Source organism: Salminus brasiliensis, chromosome 5, assembly GCF_030463535.1.
Source record: "Salminus brasiliensis chromosome 5, fSalBra1.hap2, whole genome shotgun sequence".
Taxonomy (NCBI): Eukaryota; Metazoa; Chordata; class Actinopteri; order Characiformes; family Bryconidae; genus Salminus; species Salminus brasiliensis.
Genome location: NC_132882.1, coordinates 45,373,900 through 45,392,301, shown reverse-complemented (window position 1 = coordinate 45,392,301; position 18,402 = coordinate 45,373,900). Strand labels below are relative to the sequence as shown.

The 18,402-nt window shown below is 45.0% G+C and overlaps 2 protein-coding genes across 6 annotated transcripts in view; one reads left to right on the top strand and one right to left on the bottom strand.

Annotated features, from left to right (window-relative positions):
* Window positions 1–1,953: 1,953 nt before the first annotated feature.
* dap3 (death associated protein 3) lies at window positions 1,954–8,464 on the bottom strand. The gene is made up of 13 exons (XM_072679086.1): window positions 8,314–8,464; window positions 7,111–7,152; window positions 6,867–6,989; window positions 6,519–6,620; window positions 5,774–5,882; window positions 5,390–5,482; window positions 4,506–4,636; window positions 3,501–3,581; window positions 3,218–3,385; window positions 2,831–2,890; window positions 2,637–2,726; window positions 2,426–2,543; window positions 1,954–2,184 (listed from the first exon to the last, which is right to left on the bottom strand). Exons 2-13 carry the CDS (start codon window positions 7,147–7,149, stop codon window positions 2,099–2,101), a joined length of 1,200 nt encoding a protein of 399 aa, XP_072535187.1. The 5' UTR covers window positions 7,150–7,152; window positions 8,314–8,464; the 3' UTR covers window positions 1,954–2,098.
* A 3,671-nt stretch (window positions 8,465–12,135) lies between these two features.
* LOC140556564 (histone-lysine N-methyltransferase ASH1L-like) overlaps window positions 12,136–18,402 on the top strand; it is a 29,498-nt gene continuing 23,231 nt past the window's right edge. For 2 of the 5 annotated variants that reach the window (XM_072680618.1, XM_072680620.1), the window contains exon 1: window positions 12,137–12,505. The gene's annotated coding sequence lies outside the window, so the exon portion shown is untranslated. Of the gene's footprint in view, window positions 12,506–18,402 lie in introns of all 5 variants that reach the window. The other 3 variants (XM_072680617.1, XM_072680616.1, XM_072680619.1) reach the window with 2 other exon arrangements.

The window sequence follows — 18,402 nt, the reverse complement described above, 5'->3', positions numbered from 1 at the left end:
GATAGATAGATAGACAGACAGGTCGATGGATAGATAGATAGACAGACAGGTAGATAGACAGACAGGTAGATAGACAGATAGATAGATAGATAGATAGATAGATAGATAGATAGATAGACAGGTCGATAGATAGATAGACATTCAGACAGACAGGTCGATAGATAGATAGATAGATAGAAAGCTAGATAGACAGACAGACAGGTCAATAGATAGATAGATATACAGTATACAGAGTTACGCACCAGGCCAGTCATTTAAGGCCTCCATCACTGATGCTTGGCTGCGATCCGATCCCCACTGCGACGTTGGAAAGGTTCTGTTTAAGGTTCTAAAGCCTGTTCCCATCTATAATACAAACACTTCTGTAATGTGAACAGATAGCCATAACTCATTCCAGGCCCGCCGAGTTAATGGGCGCTGTCGTACATGCTGCCTAATGGCCAGTAGGAACCCGTAGAGTCATTAAAAGTTCATCAAGTCTTCCTCTCGTTTATTTTTGGGAGATAATACAGTGATGAACGAGAGCCGTCGCCGGACCTGAAGGATCAGTCCAGAGCCTCTTACGCTTCCTGCATGGAGGTAAAGAGCACACAGCATGGAGAACGTCTACTCCCCTGCTCACTCCCTGGACCAGACAGCCCATATATGGACGCTAATCTGCATAAACGGCCCATTTTGAGCTTGCGGCTTTTGTGATGTCACAACAACCCTCATGTTTACGTACAGTATACTAGTGCATCTCAGTGAATTTGAATATTCATCATTTCATTCCAAAAGGTAAACAGTCAGATTTCATATTTATTACAATTAAAGTAGCAAATTTCAGGCCTTTATTATGAGCCACACTGATCCTAAAAGCCAAAAGTAAAACAAAATGTGACGGTTTGGGCTCTATCTTAGTGATCTTTAGGCCAGCCGTGAACCACGGCTTGATTAAGGGGGCGTGTCTGTGCACCTTTGCTATGGTAACGACGGGAAAAAGTCCCATACTAAGTCTCTTAATTAATCAGGGGCGTGTTTTTTGGGGCGTAACGTGCAACAATGAACCAATCAGCAGGTTGCTCCCTTTAAGAGCCAGGTGCGGTCTTTCTGACCTTGGCGGATTGCTATTTCAGTGCTGTAAAGCGTGTGTGTGTGTGTGGGGGGGGGTACTAGCGTCAGGCTGCACGCGCCTGTGTTGACAATTCACTGCCGAGATAGCAACGGTTGTCTGACTGTTGACGTCTGTCAAGGCTGTTTTTTTTTTTGTCAGTGGAGCTCCTGTGTTTTCCACTGCCGAGATACACAAAGCAACACTCCAGAAACTGACCTGAACACCCCTCATTTCCAGACCACCGCCCAAGATCAGACCCTAGAATTCAATTATGATGAACTTTCATGACAGAGATAAGACAGTCACGCCCACCAACCCAGACTGCTCCCCAAAAACGACACAGCTGCAGGACAGCCAGTCAAAACATGCACTGTGCATTAAAGAGACAGTAACGAAAACATGCTGTTAAACTCTGAGCCATAAAGAAAGATCATGTAAACTGCTGCACAACTGCTTGGTAGATAAAAAAAAGGGCATATAAATAAATAAATAAATAAATAAATAAATAACATATGCAAAAAAAAAAAATTAGGTTACATTAGAACATTAAACTTTTAATGAGTCATTATTTTTATTTGTAGGGAATTTATTGCACTAAGAAGCAGCTTATTTTTTTATTTAATTGTTTAAATCCTCTGTGAGAAGCTGAAGGAACGGTCTGAACGGTCTGTCAACGCAAGTTTATTAGATTATTAGATAGCTGACAATCTTGTCAACATTACTTATTACAAATCTATGTATTTATATCCAATCAGACACCTAGATTTATTACATTATTATAAACATCTTACTACGGAAAACCAGAGACGGGTCTGAGTGCTGCGTAACTGTGAGACGGGGGATGAATGATGACGTCGGTGTGACGGGCCAGTTTTTCCACAAGGGACTTTTTATTATTAAAGAGCTTTTAATCTGTACGTATAATTTCACACAGGAGGAGAGAACAAGCGCGAGAGACAGAGAAGAGAGAGAGGAGAGAGAGAAAAGAGAGAAGAGGGATATTTATTACAGGAAGGCGCACAGTCTCTCCAGAGCGGCCGGGTTTCTGTTGCTGAGAAAGATGAGCTCTTTCTTGCCCTCCTCCGTTCGACCTGCGGGAACATCAGAGTAGATCAGAGAGGCCCGAGTACAGCTGTGAAACACCTGTACGCTCCTACATACTGCACAGATCAGCTCTGGACCTGTGGACCATCTTAAATGCAGGCCATGTGTCTCAATGTAATGTTTAAATCTAAATAAATAAAATTATATTGTATATCATCTTATATAGAGGGTTTATATATATATATATATTCCCTTCTTTGGATGAAGTGCATGGACTTGTCCACTCACTGTGTGCATGCTGGAGCCAGTGACGATCCATGTAGTACAGGTAACAGCTCTCAAACTCCCTTTCGTCGTAGTTGGAAACAGGGACCGGCACAAAGGGGTCCATGCTATCAAACCCCTCCTAAAACAGAAAGAGGAGATGATTATTACGCCTAAAAACATCCGCTGTAGCGCACGCTGTGGGCGGGGCCTGGATGGACGTGCGTCTACTGACCTCTCCCAACAGTTCCATGGGCAGGTAGGCTGCGCGAGGTGTGAACAGGGACCCGGTCTGAGACAGGGTTGTGAGAATGGCTCCCCCACACTAAAAAAAGAGGACAAAGAAAATGAGTGAGAGGACGAACACAGAACCAACCAATCAGAACAAGGAACGCGGTAATTATTTCGACGGGTCATTTGTGAACTCACCCAGTCATTCCTCAGCATTTTCCTCAGGTTGTGGATAAGTGTTAGCTCCTCTGGCAAAACCTAACAAACCAAGAGAAAGCTTAGGTGAAGCGTAGGGGGCGCTCTATAATGCTCTATAATTATCATATGATCCACACGCTCATTCTGACAGACTGTAATACACTACAGGAAGCGTAGGGGGCGCTCTATAATGCTCTATAATTATCATATGATCCACACACTCATTCTGACAGACTGTAATACACTACAGGAAGCACAGGAGGCGCTCTATAATGCTCTATGATGATCATATGATCCACACGCTCATTCTGACAGACTGTAATACACTACAGGAAGCATAGGGGGCGCTCTATAATGCTCTATTGAGTTAATATGATCCACCAGTACCACACTCTTGTCCTCCTTTTTCAGAGTCGTCCTCCCCCACACAGCGTTGACTCCATCTACAGCCACAGCCAGCCTGAAGGCTCCGTCAGCGGCGCCCCCTGTCTGCAGCCGCAGCTCCCTCAACAATGCCCCCACCACATCGCTGCTGCTCTTCACACGGGACAGGCCCTGCGGAGAGAAGAAAAGAGTGTGAGGTAGAACCGACCAACACACACATCCTTTGGACAATTTAGTACCAGAAGTGTGACCATCATGAGCATCAAAAGGTGCGATTGGTCCTCACCTGGTCAACCAGCTCCCCTAAAAGCTGTCCCTCCTCGGTGCTCTCTCTCTTCGTCCACACATAACGCTGCGTTGTCTTTAGCTGCTCAGACACAGAACATTATAGAAGGTCATGCATTGCACTGGTTTGGCTTCAGAAAGAGCAACCAGCTACTGGAGTGCTGCTACACGGCAAATCAATCAATGAATCAATCAATCAATCAATCAAAATTGCGATTCGTGTGAGATTTACTTCACTACAGCAGAGATAAAATACAGGACAGTTCCTGGGTGGCGCAACTGTCTAAGCTCAGGCTTAAACACCATTAGAAGATTGAGAGTTCGCTCTCTGGTGATGCCACAGCCATCCGTAAACGGGAGTCCCAGAAAACAGAGAGGGGGGATGACCCTAGCGCTCTCGTCCAATCATGTGGCGCTCCAGTGGTGGACCATCGCGTCTCCCAGCGCAGGTAGCATCGTATAATAGATAGCGGGTGGGGGATTGAAAAATGACGAAACTGGAGATTGGACACTACATGTCCAAATGTTTGTGGACGCCCCTTCTAATGAATACATTCAGCTACTTTAAGCTGCAACCATTGCTGACACAGATGTGCAAATGCACACACACAGCTTGTCTAGTCTGTGTAGAGAAGAAGTACTGCCAATAGAATAGGACTCTCTGAAGCAGATCAACATCATGACCCTATTGGCTCCATGCTGCCTAATAATACTAGGCGTGGGCTAGAGGGGTATAAAGCCCCCCAGCATTGAGGAGCTGTGGAGCAGTGGAGGAACTGTGTTCTCTGGAGTGATGGTGCTCCATCCAGTACTTTTGGGTTGGGATGAGTTGGGAGGTGATCATCTAACATCCTGCCACTGAATGCAATCAAACCCTCACAGCAATGCTCCTCTTCTCTGGACAGTAGAGACAGTTACTCCAACAGAAGCAGGATCAGCTCTTTTAAATACCCTAAACAGTGAATGAATGAGCAGGTGTCCCAATACTTTTGTCCTTTTCGTGTACCTTAGAGAGGATGTGCTCATTGGTGGTTTTGAAATTCTTCAGCCACTGCGACGCCTGGAGCGGCTGGTCAAAGCGGCCTGGGCGGGATGTTGAGGGCAGCAGCTCCTGGCAGTTTTTCATCCACGAATGAGCTGCAAAACAAAGCGGAAAACAGCCTCGAATCACATTTATTTATTAGTTTGTTCATTTATTTATTTATTTATTTGAGGGGGCGGCAACAAATTCTCCTTTCAATGTTCTGCAAAAAAGGGGTTTGCCGTGAATCTGGGTACGGAAATTTACCCATATTTCTTTACAGTGATGGTGAATGGACGCATGGTGTCGGTCGCCATGACTACAGCACAGATACAGCCCATAATTTATCCCCTATCCAAACCCCCCAGTGCAGCTACAACTCAGCTTCTGAGTTTTATATGGAATGATGATGATGATGATGATGATGAAGGTAAAATAGTGAATAGAGAATCTGAACTAATGCAGTTTTCTTTAGGGACTACTTTCTGTAGCTGCACTACACCCTGCAGCATGTATCCCTCCCTCATTTTAATGATATGCGAGGTTCTAGAGCAGCTAGAACAGCCAGAAACAGCTCAAGCGTTTGACGCTGGGTTACTCTTGGGTAGGCCACCTACACTACATGGTCAAAAGTATGTGGACACCTGCTCTTCCTGCTCTTGCTTCTGAAATCTAGGGTATTCGCTGGGAGTTCGTACTGGTGCCAAGATGAGCAGTTCTGCCGACTCACCCCATTACCCTATAGCGGATGGAGGTCCTGAGAGCCTGTGTGTCCCTTAGGTTCACTAATATTGCGTGAGGTCTTCGGTTCTTGTATGACTGATTGGTAATAAATGCTGGTTATATAACTGACCACACGAGTTCCTCACCATCTGGTATGTGCAGCACTATCCAGCCTTGAGTGGAGCAGAAATGCAGCGCGTGGCACATCGACAGAGTCTTCCCACTGCCCTTCTCTCCATCTACAGGACTGTCAAGGGAAACACTCAAACCAATAAACACACACACACACACACACACACTCGAGTCCGGCTCATGTTTCTAGAGAACGGCGAGTCCGACAGTGTCCGAAACCACACAATCAAGCCTAATCAAAAGACCACGAACACCTCCAAGCAGTTTGAGGGGAGTGTGTGTGTGCTGTGCCATGCTAAGTAGTGGGTCCAGCCTTCCAGTACCTTAGCCTTAGCCTTAGCCTTAGCCTTAGCCTTTCAGGTGAGGTGGGTGCTGGAGTGTGTGTGACCGAAGGATACAGAGCACATAGCACTGGGCAGGTTTGCTGTAGTCTGCTTTCTTCAGGTAAGAGATGAGCTCCACCGTGGGCTGCCTCACCATCACACACGCCTCGTTAAATGTCTTCATCTGGAGACGAGAAACAGGGAAGATGGAACACACACACACACACACACACACACACACACCCAACAAACTCACAATGTAAAATCACAAATGTACGGCACTGTGCAGAAGGTTCTAGGCCCCTATAACCCCCGTCACTCTACCCCCCGTCTCTCAGCGGTGAGAGGGTTCTACTGCAGAAGCTCCAGATCTGATCAGAACAGATAAAGCAGCTGAACATGAATCCAGTAAAAAGGAGAAACAAGAGCTTCTCATTCTGAAGAAAGAAAGTAGTGAGATCTTGTCGGTGAGCTAGTCTGAAGAACAGAGCTCGGTTCCTCCAGGGTTCTCCTGGACGCCCCCCAGTCCAGCCAGCACAGCGTGGAGGATGTGTTCACCTCCATCAGCAGCAGCAGCAGCAGCAGCAGCTCACCTGATTTACCATCATTAAGCTCTGATTTACCACCAAACCAGGTGTTGATCTGAGGAGAACTCTAAGTAACACTAGACTCCATGAGGAGAACTTTGGAGATGTTCTAATGATGAACACAGTGATGGAGAACCTCCACCACTTTCTGTAGGAGTGTTATTATTAGTGTTTATTCTAATATCAGTGATTTACTGAGCAGATCAGTCCAGATAATAAAAAACTGCAGGTACCTGCATCTGGAAGCGTGGGGGCAGTCCATGTGGGAACAGTGTGCGGACCTGTGCGGGAGGGAGCGTGTAATACTGACCGACATGCAGGTCTGTGTGACACGCCTGTGGAGGAGAGGACAGGACAAGCTCAGGATAAAGGAAAATGAACCTAGGGAGACCATCACGCAAAAACCTCCTATCTCAATTTATTTTTCTGAACTTTCAAAGGAAGTCAATGTCAAAATATTTTTGAATCCAATTCATTTTGGAGCATTTTGATTGGTCCGTTAATCATGAAACTGAAATCTGATTCAGCCCATCAGCGATGGGGTCATTTCTGTGTTTCTATGAAGACATTCAAACACATACCGGGTCATTCTCGGATGTCCTGAATACTGAAAACTGACTGGGCACGTCTGACTCCGCCGCCACGGCAACCGTTTCCACCTGCTGAACGGTACTGCAGACGTGGAAGGAGCGCGCCTGCGACACCTGGACAGAACAGCAGCAGAACGGCATCGGTCAGTCAGTTAGGGGATGGGGGGGGGGGGGGGGTCAGGGTGCTGGTTTGAGTATGAACACTTTAAGCACTCTAGCAGGGGAAGCTACTGACCGTCAGACGTAACCGATGATAAAGGCGTGGCAGGTTCATGTTCTGTGAAGGGGGGAAACCCAAAAATTACAACACAACAACAAGGACAGTTGTAATGGATCCAGATTACAGTGACTATTTTAATTATTTCTTTATATTTTAAATAACAAAAAAAGAAGTTTGTCGAGGTTCGAGAAGTTTATTCTTAAGGTCGAATACGAGGACCATTATACAGAGACCTGACCTGAATACACACAAAAACATAAAAGCCTGAAGCAGTGGCTGACCACACTGTCCATCCGCCCACCTATCTCTCTATACATCAATGAGAGCCTTGGGCACCCATGACCCTGTTGCCGGTAGAGACGTTCTGACCGTCGTCTAGAACATCACAGTTCGGTTCTTGTCCATTTTTCCTGCTTCTACACCTCCATCACCTTCAAGAACTGACTGTTCACCTGCTACCCCTATGTTGAGTATAGTTTTTGGAAGTGTTTGGAAATCTGTTGCTAATTATGTATTTAGTCAATATTAATGTTGTGCATCATGAATTAAAAAAAAATAATAACAATAATATATATATAGTAAACAAAAAAAATACAAATAAAAAATATTACTATGGAAATATTTATTTTTCCAGATTTTTCTGCACATTTTAAACAGAATTGCTATTCCAAATATGGAAAAAAAGTTTTAAAAATTATAAATAAATAAATAACAATAATAATATTCATATAAAATAGACTGTAGCATATTTCAAACTAAAAGCCCCTGTGTCAGCTAAGGATGCTGGGCATGTACTATATCTAGACAACCTTCCCAAGCTTCAGGTGACTTCAGGTGACTTCAGGTGACTTCAGGTGACCTCCTGGGTGACTCTGAGTGCTGGAGGCTTCTGCTGGTTTATTAAAGCTGAATTAAAGGGCAGAGGAGCTTCATACTGATTTACTACAGACGGTCTGCTAAACCCTCGCTTCTCCGCAGAGCTCCCGGTAACGATAGCAGAATAATAATAATAAATAATAATAAATAAATAAATAAATAAATAATAATAATAAATAATAATAATAATAATAATAAATAATAATAATAATAATAATACAGTCAGTAAACGCTCGATCTTCTTATTGATCACTTGATCAGTAAATGTGGGAGGAACGTAACCTTGACCCACGCGTGGAAGAACAACACGGCGGAGCTCAGGACCCGCGGAGGAGCGCTTACCGCGAGCTAACGAGCCCGAGCCTCGCGCGGCTGGAGGAGTTCAGTCCGTCTCCACGCGCAGAAATTATTTACTGCAAATAATCTTCCAATATTTCATAAACGCAAAACGATCCAGCTACACGCCATGACTGCTTTAGCCCCGCCTGTTCCTCTGGGCTTCCGTAGGAGGAAACTACAAAATAAAAGCTCAAGCGCTGCCAAAATAAAAGTTTGAGTTATGGCTCAATAAATACAATAAATAAATGTGTTTAAAATGACATTAAGTAAGTTAAAATATTATTATAAATAGTGCAATTATAAATATCTTTTTCTAAATTTAATTAAGTTTTTAGACTCAAGCAGCTGCAAAACCAAAGGTATCTACTCGAGAAACTAATCCTTATTGGACAATTTTATTATATTATATACAATATTCACATATAAACACAATGATTTTACTGAATAATATAATACAATAATAATAATAATAATAATAATAATAATAATAATAATAATAATAATAAAAAGCAATACACACTAATAACTACAGCAGTGTATTTTTTTATTTATGTGTTTATTTGTTATTAAATATTCAATCAAAATCTCCCTTAAAACAGCTAGCCAGTTTCAACAAATGGTGGGCTTTAGGAGTGTGTGTGTGTGTGTGTGTGTGTGTGTGTGTGTGAAAGAGAGAGAGAGAGAGAGGTGAATCCATCCTGGAACATCTGCCTCCTCTGGTCATCCACAGTACTGCACTTAATTTGGAGGAGACTTCGTTATTAATGACTGACAGAACTGAGTTCATCCATCCATCCATCCATCAATAGATCTGTCCATCCATCAGTCATCCTGTCATTTCCTCCATCAACGCATCCACCCGTCAATCCATTCATCCATCCATGCATCCAACCATCCATCCATCAACAGATCTATCCATCCATCATCCATCCTTCCATGTCATCCATCCAACCACCCACCCATCAATCAATCCATCTATCCATCCACCCATAACCCAACCATCCATGTCATCCATCCTTCAATCCATCCATCTACACAGCTATCCACCCTTCAATCAATCAATCCATCCATCCATTCATCCAACATCCATCCATCAATAGATCTATCCATCCATCATCCATCCTTCCTTGTCATCCATCTAACCACCCACCCGTCAATCAATCCATCTATCCATTAATCCATCCAACCATCCATCCACCCATTCCAATCATACTTTAATTTCATCCATCAACACATCCACCTGTCAATCCATCCATCCATGCACCCAACCACCCATCCATGCACCCAACCACCTATGTCATCCATCCTTGAATCCATCCATCTATTCAACCATCAATCCATCAACTCATCCATTCATCCATGTCATCCATCCTTGAATCCATCCATCTACCCAGTTATCCGCCCATCAATTCATCCATGCATCCCTCCATTTCATCCATCATCCATCCATCCATGCATCCATCTACCCAGTTATATACCCTTCCATTTCATCCATCAACCCATCCATCATCCATCCATCCATGCATCCATCTACCCAGTTATATACCCTTCCATTTCATCCATCAACCCATCCATCTATCCATCCATCAACCCATCCATCCATCCATCCATCAACCCATCCATCTATCCATCAACAGATCTATCCATCCATCCATCCATCAACAGATCTATCCAACCATCCATCCATTAACAGATCCATCCATCCATGCATCCATCCAACCATCCATCCATCCATCAACAGATCCATCCATCCATGCATCCATCCAACCATCCATCCATCCATCAACAGATCCATCCATCCATGCATCCATCCAACCATCCATCCGTCCATCAACAGATCCATCCATCCATGCATCCAACCATCCATCCATCCATCAACAGATCCATCCATCCATGCATCCAACCATCCATCCATCCATCCATCAACAGATCCAACCATCCATCCATCCATCAACAGATCCATCCATCCATGCATCCAACCATCCATCCATCCATCAACAGATCCATCCATCCATGCATCCATCCAACCATCCATCCATCCATCAACAGATCCATCCATCCATGCATCCAACATCCATCCATCCATCCATCAACAGATCCATCCATGCATCCATCCAACCATCCATCCATCCATCAACAGATCCATCCATCCATCAACAGATCCATCCATCCATCCATCAACAGATCTATCCATCCATCATCCATCCTTCCATGTCATCCATCCAACCACCCACCCATCAATCAATCCATCTATCCATCCACCCATAACCCAACCATCCATGTCATCCATCCTTCAATCCATCCATCTACACAGCTATCCACCCTTCAATCAATCAATCCATCCATCCATTCATCCAACATCCATCCATCAATAGATCTATCCATCCATCATCCATCCTTCCTTGTCATCCATCTAACCACCCACCCGTCAATCAATCCATCTATCCATTAATCCATCCAACCATCCATCCACCCATTCCAATCATACTTTAATTTCATCCATCAACACATCCACCTGTCAATCCATCCATCCATGCACCCAACCATCCATCCATGCACCCAACCACCCATGTCATCCATCCTTGAATCCATCCATCTATTCAACCATCAATCCATCAACTCATCCATTCATCCATGTCATCCATCCTTGAATCCATCCATCTACCCAGTTATCCGCCCATCAATCCATCCATGCATCCCTCCATTTCATCCATCATCCATCCATCCATGCATCCATCTACCCAGTTATATACCCTTCCATTTCATCCATCAACCCATCCATCTATCCATCCATCAACCCATCCATCCATCCATCAACAGATCCATCCATCCATGCATCCATCCATTAACAGATCCATCCATCCATCAACAGATCCATCCATCCATGCATCCATCCATTAACAGATCCATCCATCCATGCATCCAACCATCCATCCATCCATCCATCCATCAACAGATCCATCCATCCATGCATCCAACCATCCATCCATCCATCCATCCATCAACAGATCCATCCATCCATGCATCCATCCAACCATCCATCCATCCATCAACAGATCCATCCATCCATGCATCCATCCAACCATCCATCCATCCATCAACAGATCCATCCATGCATCCAACCATCCATCCATCCATCAACAGATCCATCCATCCATGCATCCATCCAACCATCCATCCATCCATCAACAGATCCATCCATCCATGCATCCAACCATCCATCCATCCATCAACAGATCCATCCATCCATGCATCCATCCAACCATCCATCCATCCATCAACAGATCCATCCATCCATGCATCCAACATCCATCCATCCATCCATCAACAGATCCATCCATGCATCCATCCAACCATCCATCCATCCATCAACAGATCCATCCATCCATCCATCAACAGATCCATCCATCCATCTCCCCATCCATCCCCCCTTCAACCAATCCATCCATCCATTCCTTAAAATTCCTAAAAATCCTCCTCCTTCAATCCACCCACCCTTCTTCCCACACATCGCCCTCATCATCCGTCTCCTCGCCTGCTGCCCAACATGCACAGCCACCACTGCGACCAGGAGAGCATCAGTGCTGGTTTTAATGTTATGGCTACTACACAACTCCAACACTCCTCTAACATCAGTAGTAACATTACATAAGCACGCGGGTTGTTTACAGGAGCCAGGGGTTCATTTCAGCCAGCTATTAGTAGTAGCCTGGAGTGTGTGTGTGTGTGTGTGTGTGTGTGTGTGTGTGTGTGTGTGTGTGGGTACACAGTGTTCGCCTGTGCTTTTGATGTAAAACAACTGCGCAAGAGACGAAGAGCAGGAGGGGAGGTGGAGAGAGAGAGAGAGAGAGAGAGAGAGAGTGAGAGAGAGAGAGAGAGAGAGAGAGGGCTGGTAAAGGTAGAGGGGGTAGGAGAGCTGAGCAGGGGGAACTCGAGTGTCGTCCGCCGCTGCACAGTGCTCGTCCTCCCGGGTCCATCACTCGGCGGAGCCGCGACCTCCCTCCGGTTCTCCACGTTCACCTCGCTGAGCTCAGACTACACCTCCTCCTCCTCCTCCTTCTCATCCTCCTCCTCCTCCTCCTCTTCTTCTTCTTTCTTCTAGTGTGGTGTAGGTCTAACTAGCTACCTCCTCCTCCTCCACCACCTCCTCCTCCACCTCCACCTCCTCCTTCTTCTTCTTCTCCTCCTTCAGTGGGTAAGTCCACTGGCAGAGCGTGGGAATCGCTAGCTAATAGCTATTAGTGCTAGTATTGCTACTATTGTTGTTGTTATTGTTGTTTATGTTGTTTATTGCTTAAACCTTGTTGTTGTTGTTGTTGTTTTTTCTTGCAAAGTAGAGCTGATGTAATTCGAAACTGAGCTGGGCTGTTTAGGCCTTGAAACGAGTGCGATTATGTTGTTGTTATTGTTATTAATTTTAATAATTTTTTTAAATACGATTTTAAAATGCTGTTTTTTGACGCGGTGTAGCTGCTAGGAGTGTTTATTAAATTTTTGGGGCATTTTGGTGCACGGTGTTTTCTCCTATCTCACGATATACGAGAATGAAGTTGGAATTGTCCGTTCCACCTTAAATGGTGCAGCAGTTACGTTCTGGCGCCTCCGGCGCCAGAACGTAACTGCTGCACCATTTAAGGTGGAACGGACAATTCCAACATCAAGCCAACTTCAGCAGCGTAGATCCGTCCCCCGGCAATCCGACCCCCAAAAACAGCACCGGCACCCTCTAACACGACCTACATCGCTCCCTAAAAAACCCCAGATGCCCCCTCGACCACCATCTCCACCCTCTCCACCCTCCTCCGCAGAGATGCTGGGGCGTTGATATGCCCAACGCCATTGTAATAAGCTGCTACTTAATTAGCACCACGTTTTCCATGGCCCTTCTCCATCCTTGTGGCTGTTATGCTCCAGTTTATTCTATTTTGGGAGCACCAGGCTTATATCTAGGTCACACCAAAAAAAAGAGAGGAGTGTACAGGGGGTCTCTAGTTTAGATTAGGGGGGGATAACCCCAAAAACAGTACAGTGGACCACTGTACTCTACAGTAAGTCTACAGTAATTCTACACTAAGCCTATGAGTCACGTCTCTCTGGTGAGTCACTGTAGCCCTGAGAAACCGCTCTGCTGGCGGGTGGGCTAGGACCGCCGGTAGTCGCTCGGCCTGCGTACGGTTTTACGGCATTTCTGCGTGGAGGATTTGATGGCATTCAGCCTTCAGCTCGGTAACTGGCCCAGTGCTGCCCCACTAGCTGGAGCTTGGCCTTGACCTTTCGCTCTTCCCGTAACGACGTGGTAGCTAGCGCCCCCTTTTGGGGAGTGTTTGGTAGCGTAGGCTGGTTGGGAGCATGGCTGTGAGGATTTGATTGCATTTGGGTGGAGCTCCAGTGATGCACCACAGCGCTAGGCCTTGATCTTGTACTTTGAAGTGGTGGCTAGTGCCCCCTTGTGGAGAGCGTTGTATATAAAAACAACGGAAAGTGCTGTTTGGTAGTGTAGGCTGGTTGGGAGCATGGCTGTGAGGATTTGGTTGCATTTGGGTGGAGCTCCAGTGATGCATCACAGCGCCAGGCCTTGATCTTGTACTTTGAAGTGGTGGCTAGTGCCCCCTTGTGGAGAGCGTTGTATATAAAAACAACGGAAAGTGCTGTTTGGTAGTGTAGGCTTGTTGGGAGCATGGCTGTGAGGATTTGATTGCATTTGGGTGGAGCTCCAGTGATGCATCACAGCGTCAGGCCTTGATCTTGTACTTTGAAGTGGTGGCTAGTGCCCCCTTGTGGAGAGCGTTGTATATAAAAACAACGGAAAGTGCTGTTTGGTAGTGTAGGCTGGTTGGGAACATGGCTGTGAGGATTTGGTTGCATTTGGGTGGAGCTCCAGTGATGCATCACAGCGCCAGGCCTTGATCTTGTACTTTGAAGTGGTGGCTAGTGCCCCCTTGTGGAGAGCGTTGTATATAAAAACAACGGAAAGTGCTGTTTGGTAGTGTAGGCTGGTTGGGAGCATGGCTGTGAGGATTTGGTTGCATTTGGGTGGAGCTCCAGTGATGCATCACAGCGCCAGGCCTTGATCTTGTACTTTGAAGTGGTAGCTAGTGCCCCCTTGTGGAGAGCGTTGTATATAAAAACAACGGAAAGTACTGTTTGGTAGTGTAGGCTTGTTGGGAGCATGGCTGTGAGGATTTGGTTGCATTTGGATGGAGCTCCATCACTCCAGCATGGTGCAGCATGTGAGGTTTTAATTGCGTTCAGCCTCAGGAGTGGTATAAAAGCTAATGCTGCCAAAGTTAAAGCACTAATAATAGGTGCTAACATGTTAAGTTATTAATGCCACTATTTTTAGTTATACTATTAGCGCCCCCTTGTGGGGAATCATTGGCCTGCTCCATATGATTGAGTGTGAGTCAGTATTTATTTCATATAATGTTGATACAGCACTTTGTGGTATTTTTACACCACATTTTATTAACAGATGAAAAAGCAAAAGCCCCCAAAAATCAGAGAAGTTGTAAATAAAGCTTAGGGGAAATTTGTTTAATTATCATGATATTAAAACTTAGATATTAAACATTAATAATGCGTTAATGCGCTATAAATTCTTACACCATTTATTTTTATAATCCTGTTCAGTGTGGGCTGCACGATTATGCATTTATTTAAAGTACTTAAATTATTTAAAGTTATTTTAAGTAAAAAAAAAAGAATATTTAGATCCGACCAAATTTTAAAGTCCAGAAAAATATTACATTTTAAATTATAGGTTAACATTTGAGGTCGTTGTAGCTAATTCGTTACAGAACTGCTGTTGTGCTTCTGTTTACGTTACAGTATCCGGCTCCTGCGTGTGAGCACTAGGCCTCGCGAGTTGACTGGGAAATAACCGTCTTATTGAAACATCAACACCATAAACAACACCGGTGCTTTTTCTTTTTTGTGCTTGTCATCACTGTAGCTGAAGTATCGTTTCTCTGGTCACAGAAACACTTCAGTAAACAACACCTCCGCCGTCATATTAGTAGTTTCGAGGGCAGCAGCGTCAAATATGAACTGCGTTCGTGCCGTTTCGTCGCCCAGAACGAAAGTGAAACTGACCGAAAACGTAGGCTTTCTTCAGATCCTGAAGGTGTGAAGGCAGGCCGGTTTTCTCCCCTTCAGTGCAGCACAGCAACACCCTAGTAGTGTCAATACGAGAGTGGGAAGGAGCGATGCAGTACTATTTAGCCAATCCTGATACATCGTAATGTGGCATGACCTGACGCAAAACTGCATCAATTTCCGAAAATATGGATCATCCAGTGCGATAAGGCCGGCTCGGCCTTATCCGGTCGGCCTTATCAGGGCCTTATCCGAGCCGGCCTTATCGCACTGGATGATCCATATTTTCGGAAATTGATGCAGCTTTGCGTCAGGTCATGCCACATTACGATGTATCACTCGAGTATCGAGTATGACTACTACGAGTATCGCTACGCTGTGTATCGCTACATTTAAGTGTTATGCTTTCGAGTTTTGGTAAGCTACATAATGCTAGGCTACTTATCGCTAGGCTACGTTTCTCTGTGTTTAGTATCATTATGTATTATGCTAAGTATCTTTACTCTGTGTGATGCTACACTACTTATCACTACATTTAGTATCGTTACACTAAGTATCGCTACGATTAGTATTTCTACAGTTTGGATTGTTACATTAAGTATTGTTACACCGAGGATTGCTACACTGAGTATCGATATGATTAGTATAGTTACACTAAGTATCATTACGCTGAGTATCATCACATTACGCTGCAGTTCCTCATGCAACCACTAGGGACCTCACTGGGTACACCGGCTGCAGAAACTCGTTAAAGCTAGTGTAGAAATCTTCCCTAAACAATATCTGGGAGTAATCGGTGTATCGTAATTTTACAGCAGCCTCCTGCTGGTCTCAGACTGTAAGAGCTTAGATAATCAACCTTAAAATCATCAGTTGAAATAGTTACAGAAGTAATGGCTAATTTAGCGAGATTTACGGTACTGTTCGCTTGACCGTATACCCCTGCATTATTATTATGTATGCAAAAGAAGAATATATATATATAATTATTACAAAATCAAATTTAATTTCTTATCATTTTATAAAACAAAAACCTTCATGACTATTAAAAATTAAATTCATTCATTAAACCCAAAATTTTTTCGTAGAATTAATAGAAAAGGTGACATTTCACTGCTGCTACTTTTTTCGCTAGCTATGTTGACGTACTTCAGTCCACGTGTCCAGATAACAGAGCGTCCTGCAGCCAATTAGAGACTGCTGAACACCTCCGCGCGGTGTGAAGGTTAGCCATGCTAACCGATTTACCATAAACATCCATTATTTGCTATGTTAGCCTCGTAGCTCCAGCGTGACGCTTCAGCGTGATCTTTGACTGGATTGTGGATTGACTGCATTTGGCGAAGTTCGATTTTTTTGGCCAGAACGTGACTTTAACGTTATAGACGTTGGGCGGTCTGATGTTTGGAGGGATGTGAAGCCCGACGATCGCTGACGGAGGCAGAAGGAAATGAATGATGGTGGTAAACTCTGTAACGTAGACGTAGCTCCAAGAGAGAGAGAAAAAAAAAGACCCTCAAATATCCCGTCCACTTTGCTCACGAACGGAGCTACTAATAGCCACAGTTTGTGTACGTACAAACACACACACACACACACTTATACACACACACACACACACACACACACACACACAGGCATAATGTGTTCGGTGTTGGCTCTGCTCTCCCCGGGCCATTTCTCTTTTTTACCGCTCCTCTGGGATTATTTTTATAGCACCGACTTCTAAATGCGGTTCTACGAAAGTCAGCCGCTGTGAACGTTCTCCTCTTCAGAGTCCCGATAAAACTTTCGGGACTGTCCCTGATCCCAGCTCCAGCTCCAGCTCTGAGAAGAACCCCTTAAAGGAGTAGTTTGGCAAACTAGATGTTTGACCTCTGACCCCAGATGCAGTAAATCAGCCGAGACATGTTCGGTATCTGCCGTGTGCTTTCTGAGGTTACCGCAGAAGATTATTAGCGACGTTAGCTTAGCGCCTGCCGTGTCTGGTTTCGTGTGACGCTCACAGTTGCGTGTCGTTACGATAAGTACCATTCTTTAGTGGTATGTTGGGTATCGCTCGGTTGAGTATCATTGTGGTGAATTTCGTTACGTTGAGTTTTGCTACGTTTACTGTCGCTGTGTTGAGTATCACTACTTTTAGCTTCACTGCGTGAAGTATCATTACGCTAGGTACCGTTACGTTGAGTATTGCTGCGTCGAGTATCACTACTTTGAGTATCATTACACTGAGGATTGCTAGGTTGAGGATCGCTAGGCCGAGGATCGTTACACTGAGGATCGCTAAGCTGAGGATCGTTACACTGAGTATCGCTTCACTGAGTATCGCTACACTGAGCATCGCTAGGTTGAGGATCGCCAGGCTGAGTATCGCTAGGCTGAGGATCGTTACGCTGAGGATCGTTACACTGAGTATCGCTAGGCTGAGTATCGCTAAGCTGAGTATCGCTAGGCTGAGCATCGCTAGGTTGAGGATCGCCAGGCTGAGTATCGCTAGGCTGAGTATCGCTAAGCTGAGTATCGTTACACTGAGTATCGCTAGACTGAGCATCGCTAGTCTGAGTATCGTTACGCTGAGGATCGCTAGGCTGAGGATCGCTAGGCTGAGTATCGCTAGACTGAGCATCGCTAGTCTGAGTATCGCTAGGCTGAGGATCGCTACGTTACGTTGTAGTATTCGCCGACCCACTGCAGAGAAAGCCTCGAACCACTGCAGCGTCCCCACTGTTAGAGGGCCTGTCCTGGGCTGTGATGGTGTGTTCTTCCTCTCGGGCTGGAGGTCGACTGCTGGATTTTTATGGGTCCCCTGTGCAAGTTAATGCACTGAGGTCATCACTCAGAGAAATGAGCTCAGTGTGTGTGGGAAAGCACCTGCCTTTCAGACGCTCAGACGAAACCCAACAAAAACACTTTGGACCTCCCTTTCCTAGAACAGTGTTGAGGGAATTTTAGAGGGCTTCTTCAAAGGAAGAGGCAGAGCCTGATGTGAAGGGATGT

Bases quoted from the DNA above. Each gene is read 5' to 3' on its own strand.
- dap3 (XM_072679086.1), bottom strand. From the start codon at position 7,149: ATGAACCTGCCACGCCTTTATCATCGGTTACGTCTGACG. The intron at 6,990-7,110 runs GTCAGTAGCTTC...TGTTCTGTCCAG, and splicing joins ATCATCGGTTACGTCTGACG to GTGTCGCAGGCGCGCTCCTT. The intron at 5,483-5,773 runs GTATCCTTCGGT...ACAGTCCTGTAG, and splicing joins TGCCCAGTGCTATGTGCTCT to ATGGAGAGAAGGGCAGTGGG.